Here is an 8,574-nt window from a genome sequence, read left to right on the forward strand (position 1 = left end):
GCACTGGAGGATAATGGGTTCCTGGTAGCTTCATATTTGATTCTTCTCAAATCTCTGGTGGTTAATTTGCGTCTTTTCTTCTCAACACGTTTCTGGCGACCCTGGTGACTATTTGCTATAAAATGTTTGATGGTTCTGTGATCACGCCCCAATATCTTAGATATTTCAAGAGTGCTGCATCCCTGTGAAAGACTTTTTACAATTTTTGACTTTTCAGAGTCAGTTAAATCTCTTTTTTGGCCCATTTTTCCAGAGGAGAACATTCTGCCTAATAATTATGCACACCTTGATATAGGGTGTTGATCTCCTTAGGCCACACCCTCCCTCGTTACACTAAAACACATCACCTGATATGCATTAAGTCCAATAAGCGTTCAAGTTTATACTGCTTGGAGTTGGAAATTATGGATAAAATGATGATATGGTCAAAATACTCACTTGCCTAATAATTGTGCACACAGTGTAGACCATGAACACACATGCACCCAGTTTCCTTTTCATCATCCTTTTCATTTTTCCCCACTGTCAGTGTTTAAATATCGATTGGATGCCTATTGTAGAAGTGCGGTACCTTTAATACCAGATTTTTTTTTTCGTTCTTCCAAATTACCTTTTCATTATTCGCAGTTAAAACAGTATAGTCTGTGTCTCATGCTCTGTATGTGTTGATTTGTTACCCCAGTGGAGAATCTCTGTTTGTACTGAGATGTCTGACAACAGAAATCCTGCACCGACAGTGTTCGAACCTCATGCAGTACTAGTTGATGAGCTAAAAGACTGAACAGGAAAAAGAGGTGTTAGGACAAAACAGACAAGTGTTGGTGACCTCGTTTTTAATGTACACTACTTTTGTTATTTTCATGGATGAAGAGAAAACGTGGCTCAAACTGTTCATTTGTTCAGGATTCGAACAGGACAACAGAAATCACCAGAGTGTACTGTACAATTCGTATTATATTTTATTATATATTGATTATTTTGCTGTTTTTTACTCCAAGTATCATCTTTTATCATTATTGGTATTGTATGGGTGGGAGGGAACGAGTCGGGGACTGTCTTTGTAAAACAGCGGGATGAGTATATGTATCAATGTGATATTTTTCCCCTCCATGAACCTGTTTGACCTGCTCCCTCATTTCCACAGTTATGCCCAGTTTTTGTAACAGAAGCGTGTACACATAGTTCATTACCTAGGTCCTGTCCAGACGTGTTTTTCTTTATCTGTAAAACTAAAACATGTAATATTATTATTATTATTATTATTAAATTACTATAATTTTCTTTGCCTAAAAGTGAGTTGTTGAAAACCCTCAAATAAAAAAAAACAAAAAAAAAAAAAAAAAAACTTATTTTTTACAATCACTTGTTGAAAACCCTCAAATAAAAAAAAAACAACAAAAAAAAAAAAAAAACACTGATATGTTACATCCATTACTGATTTCACTTTATTAAAAGCTCATTATTTATGAAAGCCTATGTCTGGTAGTGAGAAATAATAGAAACCGTGGTCAAATTTGTTTGTTTATTTATTTTTTTTTAGAAAAGACTAGTGTACACATCTCAACTGCCACGGCTAAAAAGTTTCCTTTAAAGAACTTTGTCATTCGGTATTGAAGAGAAATGGTGACTTGAACTTAAACCCAAGTCAATATTCCTGATTTACTAATTTATCTATACTCAGTCTTCAAGGTCTTACTCTGTTGGTTAGCATTTGTTAGTGTAGAGTTGAATTCACTCTTTAATAAAATCGTCTGTGGTCAAGCAAGCTAGATTTGGGAAAATGTTTTACAGCAGCCTTAGAATTGTGAGGTGTTAGATATGGTATATGTGAAGTTAGATATGGTTAAAATTATGCTTTAGGTTGGTGTCAGAATTCAAAATATATACCTATTTTAGCAATGAATATTTGCATTCCAACAACACAACTGCCTTTTAACTACGCCTCTGTTTGGGTCACCCTTCCACCAAGCTCTGATCCCATCAGTTGAAATGATCTCCCAACAACATGCCTATTAAAAACACTTTCCAGAGCCTTAAAACTCCACCTCACATTCTCTCAAAGCTGGTTTCAGATCATTAATCAGCTCCGTATATTCTTATTCAGTCTCTCCTGCAGGAAGGAATGCAACACGTGTTGAGAGTGACTGGAGGTCAGGTATTGTGCACTTGGAGCATGCAATCAGGTGAGCTGTTGGTCTCTTTTGGAACACGCAGGTGTCCTCTGGTTCTGGCTGGGTTAGTCTCGCGTAGCTGCTGGCATGTCTCACAAGAAAGTGGGTGAAGTTTGTAGTTGTAAATCCACCTAGAAGCACACTGAGCCGTTATGTAGCTGTGTTGACTGAAACTTGTGGTGCATTACAGACAAATGGCCACTAGATGGCAGTAATTAAACATAAATGATGGCTGCTTCCCAAGCCTGCAGGAAAAGAACCAGAAAATCAATTGGAAACAGCTCATGAAACTTGGATCACAAGTGAGTTGCTGAGACTGTTGCTGCACTCGGTCTGATGCACGCCAACATGCACACACTCCTGTTTTGGCCTCTCGCTAACTATTAGCACATTCTTGTCACGTATAGTTGACAGCACTCTGTCACCAGATCCTTCTAGGAACTACAGTTCCCACAGTGCTGCAGCTGTTGAGGCTGGTTTAGGAGTACGTCAAATTATTACTAGCAGAAAACGTATGATGCAACATATTGTTTTTATTATTATTTTTGACAGCCTATTAATACGCTTACTTTCTGTAATTCTACATTATCAGGTACACGCAAAAACATGCAACTCAGAAGAAAACAATGCACAGGAGCTGCACATAGCCTACATAAAAACGCATTGTTTAAATTATACTTTGACAGCACCTTTAGGAAATAAACATATTTTTTCATTGTTTAAAAAATATTTTATTTCAATTTTAAAATATTGCTTGTTTATTTGAATTTTGTGTATATATATATATATATATATATATAAAATTTAGCTAAATGTATTTTGAAGAAATAAACAATCTTTAATAGTAGATAATCTTTTATATGACATTGAATGATATAATTTTAATCTAAAATAATCTGTTTTAATTACTTTTTGCCATTTTGTTGTGTATGTGTGTGTGTATATATATATATATATATATCCCTGATTTTGAAAAACCGATTCAACTTTGAACTATTTAGCAAAATTTATTGTAAATAAATAAAAACATTAACAGATCTTTCACGACCACAGTCCCGCTTGCCCCGACCCCCCAGCCGGTCTCACGCGGCAGTGGCAATGGAAAATCTGTGGGCGGAGACTGCAACCCATTTTTCACCAATAAGACGTCGAGAAGAGCAGCAAGTGACCTAATTTCAGCCAATCGCAGCGCGGTACAGTAGCCGGTAGGGAACAGCCAGCGCGTGCCGCGGACATGTGCTTCTGTGGAGCTGAGAAAGCCAGAGGTAGATAGGGACAGCGAAGTGGGAGAAAAAGAGAGCTGTCGCTACTGTGCTGACAGGTTTTTATGGCTTCAAGCACAATTTAACCACTTTAGATGTCACGATTTTAAGTGACAATGGCTTACAGTTGCGTAAGTAAAACACTACAGAACATGTAGAAAGAAACGTTAATAAATCCAGTTTACAAAACATGCTTAGGACAAATCTCACCTTAATGCAGCAAAATCAAGTGTTGAATTTTTATATAAAATGGAGGATATAAGGTGTGGGATGTGAACCCCTAATGCTTGTTTGCTTTGTACCAGTTGCTTTCTTACCGGTCCTGTCCTGTCACGTTGTGGGTAAAAATAATCACGTTTCCCCATATTTGTCAGATAAGGAAAATGGGGAGGGAGCGACAGTGGAACAACAAACATTGTGAGGTGCATCTCACTTAATGTGACTCTCGGTGGCTTCTCATCTCTCTTGTTTTGGCCTCTGTGTTTACTGACAGAGGAGGAGGCGGGGTGCGTTCATGGTCCATACAGGAAAAATTTTAGATCAGGAGGGCCGTGACTTGGTGTGCAACACTCTTAGCTGCTATTGGCTGAAACAGGCAGGAGGGCGTTGGGTTGTATGCAAATATATGTTGCCTTCACTTACCAAGGAAAAGGAAGTGCATGAGTAATGCTACAGTTACTGTGGAACATATTTTACAGAAAAAGTGGAATTGTTTTGCTTTTATTTGGCCAGTGTGCATCAGGTGATAGCAAGTTGCAATTTGGTTTGGCCACTATGCCAAAATTGTTTCACTGACCAGCACCATTCCTGGCTGCTTGGATAAAACACTGCCTATGTTACAATTTTGTGAAGTGTGGTTGTTAGCCTGCTATCCCTGCTAGGCCCTGTTTATCATCCTACCCACGTTTTCCTGTTCCTTGCTGCCACTTCAGTTTTGCAGGGACCAGAAATGACTCCAACTGAAAGCCAGTGTTCCAAGCAAGTTCAGCATATATTCTTAAAAGGTGCTAATATATCGATATTACAACTTCTGCTGTCCCCAGGTATACAAATAATATTATTGCAAAATTATTACTATTATTATTTGCACATTACTTTCTTTCCTTTCTGTTCTCTCAGCCTACATTGTTTACTTGTCCATTGCTGCCTTACATAAGGACATGTACATGCACATTGAGAGTTGCTGTACCAGAGTGAAATTCCTCACACCTGGCCAATAAAGCTGATTCTGAAAATGGAGTTGGAGTCGTAAAATCCACATGGACACTCATATTTACAAGTCTGCGCAGATTCTCAGTCATCCAGGTCATATTAAGCTGAAAAAACGTATTAAAAATCAACTGGACTAGATTATTTCTAGGTCGAAGACGTTTCACCTCTCATCCAAGAGGCATCTCAGAGAAATCTAGTCCAGTTGATTTGTAATACGTTTTTTCAGCCCATATTTACAAGCCTTCTCATGCACAACGAACGCAGCAGACTGGGGTAAAGCAAGGGGCGTTACCAATCGGGCGGGGTCGGTATATGCAAATGAGACACGCCCCCAAAGTCTTTCCCGCGTGAGCTGTGACGTCACACGAGCGGCCCGTGTTTGTTCCAGCTGACTGAGAGAGAGAGAGAGAGAGAGAGAGCGGGTGGGCAGCCCCATTTATCTGACTCTCACACTGTTGGACATTATTATTTTTTGGGGGGATCTCTTCATTTCCTTCATCTTCTATTTTTCGCTCGTTTGTTTTTGGTCATTTTTTCTGTCTTTCAGGCCTCACACCGCCGCAAGTCCACTTGATTCTACTATTTCTAATCCGCTTTTCCCACTCATTGCATGGGACTACAAACATCCGCGTTTGCTTCTGCTTTTATTTTTTATCTGCCTTCCCCCCCTCTTCCGGATTAAATCCTCTGAGCGATTAATGACAAACCGAATGGGCCGGATAGAACCTTGAGTCGCGGTTTAATCTGCACAAACTCCGAAGGGGACTTCACTCCTGCGCCTCCAGGATCCAGTTTGTCTTCCCGTGTGCGTTTATTGGTGCGGTGCTGAGTTTGTCTAATGAGAAAAGAGCGTGACAGCCGCTCCTGGAGGCTCAGACAGGCAGAGGAGATGAATTAGACTCGGTCAACATGGTGCCATTTTGCAGATAACCCCTCACCCCATATTTTATTTCGTTTCTTTCCAGTTTCTCTTCATGGGACGGTCGGGAAAGCGGGATATCAGGTGGAGAGCTTGAGGGCACTCATACGTCACCTGTCAGCGCACCTTGTGACGGCGCGCCTGTCAGTTACTACTAATTGGATTATTTTGATCTTGAACTTTCAGCCTGCGGGTTGCTCCACTCCACCTCCTCTCCCCTGTGTCCCCCTCACCTCCCTCCCCCCACCCAGAAGTTATGTCAAGGCCTCTCGCTCAGCTCTTACCCCCGGATCTCCCTGCGGGGGCCACCAGCCCGCAGTTTGGGACCAGCAGCCCAGCTGGAAGTGGGCCCCAAGGTGGACACCTGACCTCCATGACCAACCTGAAGTCCCTGCTCCAGCTGCCAATCAAGGCCGACCAGAGAGCCACCAAGGACTGCTGCGAGATGAAAGGTGTGTGTGTGTGCATGTGCATGTGCATATATATGTGTGTTTTTGATGTGGGCATCCTATAGGCAACCTCTTAATGCAATGCATAACTGCGTTTGGGTTTGTGTACTACATTATGGTCAATTTTGGTGTGAAAATCTAGAACAGATGCTCTAAAAGCTCAACTGTAAAATGCATTTGTATGCACTTCCAAAGTCCTTGCAGAGAATTGTGCGAGCATCATAATGGGAACATATGAAATAAAAATGAACCCTGGCTGACTTAGCAATTAGTCCATAACATTAATCAGCAGCTATGAGGCTAAGTAAAAACCCTAGATTATTCTGGTTCCAGTTTCTTAAATGGGATCATTTGCTGCTTTCTTTTGTCGTATATGATATTAAACAGAATATGTTTTGATTACAGACTGTTGGTGGGGTAAATACCTCACATGGTGCCCTGGGAAGTAAGGTGTTTTTTTTATATTTTAGTGAAGAAACTAAAAATTTGAAAAAGCAAATTCTATAAAAATCATTATTAGTTGCAGCCAAAATAGAAATAGTAATAAAGGTCCATCAAAGAGACTCCACTCAATATAAATCTTTGCAGAAAGATCTTACAGTGATTATTCACTCTGTGTGTGTGTGTGTGTGTGTGTGTGTGTGTGTGTGTGTGTGTGTGTGTGACTGAGTGGGTAGGTGTGATGGAAAGACAGAGGCCCTGGTCCAACACACACATGCACACTCCATTTTCACTTCAGCCTTTCTTCTTCTGGCCCACTGGATTTTTTTGTTTGTTTGTTTGTTTGTTTTTATATTAATAAGTTTCTTTTTGCATTTGGTGGTAAAATAGAGGATCGGGGGAGGGGGTGGAGGATGAGGAGGCAAGAAGAGGGAGTAAAAAAAGCAACACAATCTGGAGTGGTTGCCATCAAACCACAGCCAACGGTGCAGAAGCATCGGATTCTCTGTTCTGTTGCAAAAAGGGTTACCGAGTGGAATTGAATTGTTTCCCATCCACCAGCTGCCGTGACAAATATTAACCAGGCTGCCTCTCCTTCCTCTCTCTGCTAGTCAGCTGCTGTCTCGCACACACTTGAGGAGACGCTGCATGGCTTGAATTCATTACCTTGTGCCTTGCGCTTATGTGTACTTGCTGTTTTAATCCCCAAATCTGCCTCTTTGTCACAGTGGCAACAGGCTAAAATGTCCTCATGGGGATATTGATCTGCCACGAGTCAGTCCTCCCAAGTATAGATGAAAGTGGCTGCAGAGAGGGATAAACAAGGAGTCACATGGTACAGCTGCTCCCTTCTGGCTAGCGGCCCCTGGTGGTCTTATGGTGTAAGTGCAGCTCCGTTCTCTTCAGTTTTGTAGTTTGTTTGCCTGAAGAGGAGGCGATGATGGTGAGCCCGGATGACAGGCTCTCCATGGAGTCAGGAAGCAGCTCAGAGGCCCCTGCTAAAAGCTCATTGTCAGCGCCCAGGGACCACATATTCAGCTAATGATAGGTGCTGCATTCAGGGCTGTTGAAAAAGATGTTTGTGTGGTGTTTGTGCATTGCCCGTGACTCTTGTTCCACAATCCATGATGTTTCCCTCCTTCACCCTCCTGCCTTGTTTCCCTGGCTAGCTTTGTTTGACGCCTTCACAAACACCCACTCTCTCGCATCGCATCGCTGTCGCTTTCTCACACGTATTTGAGTTTTTCCTCTCACACTTTCCCGTTTGCTCTCTTCTCATCACATCACGCAGACAGCACATCTTCCTCTCTCTTCTGCGGTCCCTCTGCTCATTTGCATTTTCTCAGGCTTTGTCTTCATTCTTTTGCAGTACACCCTCATCATCTCTGTGCCTTCATTTCCAAACCCCTTGTATTTGCATTCACCTCTCTCGCTTACAACGTTTTGGGGAAAACCTGGTCTGATTAGCAGAGATGACATCCATCCCACTTTGGACAGTGCTGCTGTCACATCTAGAATTATGGACTAGTTTATTTTACAACCTGAATTATGACAACCTAGAGTTGAGACCAGGACACAGGGTCAGTCTTACACGCCTCTCTGTGTCACTGCACCTAAAACTCCCAGTACCCCATAGAGACTGTCTGCCCCACGACCACCTAAATTATATAAATCAAAAATTAGCTCAAGAGGAGTTGATATTTAATAGTCCAAATGTGGACTATTAAATATCAGATCTCTCTCATCTAAATCTGTTAGTGATTTGATAAGTGAACATCACATTGATTTATTGTGTCTGACTGAAACTTCGGCCTGTGACAGTTACTGTGACCAGGTGGAGGTGTGGCAGCCATCTTCCACTCAAGCCCATTAATCAACCCTGGACCTAAACATAGTAATAACTTGTTTGAAAGCGTCATCCTGAGTTATACACCCAAACTGGAAAACTCAAAAGCCTGTTCTGTTTGTTATTGTATACCGTCCACCTGCTCCTTATTCAGAGTTTTTAACTGGATTCTCAGACTTTGTCTGATTTAGTGCTTAGTTCAGATAAAATAATCATAGTAGGCGACTTTAATATTCATGTAGATGCCGACAATGACAGCCTCAACAATGCATTA

At 41.4% G+C, this 8,574-nt stretch overlaps 1 protein-coding gene across 1 annotated transcript in view; it reads left to right on the forward strand.

Moving 5' to 3' along the window:
* The first annotated feature begins 2,114 nt into the window (after window positions 1-2,114).
* dbpa (D site albumin promoter binding protein a) overlaps window positions 2,115-8,574 on the forward strand; it is a 27,815-nt gene continuing 21,355 nt past the window's right edge. Inside the window, exons 1-2 of the mRNA XM_020615427.1 lie at window positions 2,115-2,183; window positions 5,611-6,016. Coding sequence (XP_020471083.1) covers window positions 5,821-6,016 — 196 coding nt within the window. The 5' untranslated portion in view covers window positions 2,115-2,183; window positions 5,611-5,820. The remainder of the gene's footprint in view (window positions 2,184-5,610; window positions 6,017-8,574) is intronic.

Source organism: Monopterus albus, unplaced genomic scaffold (assembly GCF_001952655.1).
Source record: "Monopterus albus unplaced genomic scaffold, M_albus_1.0 scaffold165.1, whole genome shotgun sequence".
In the NCBI taxonomy this organism is placed as follows: domain Eukaryota; kingdom Metazoa; phylum Chordata; class Actinopteri; order Synbranchiformes; family Synbranchidae; genus Monopterus; species Monopterus albus.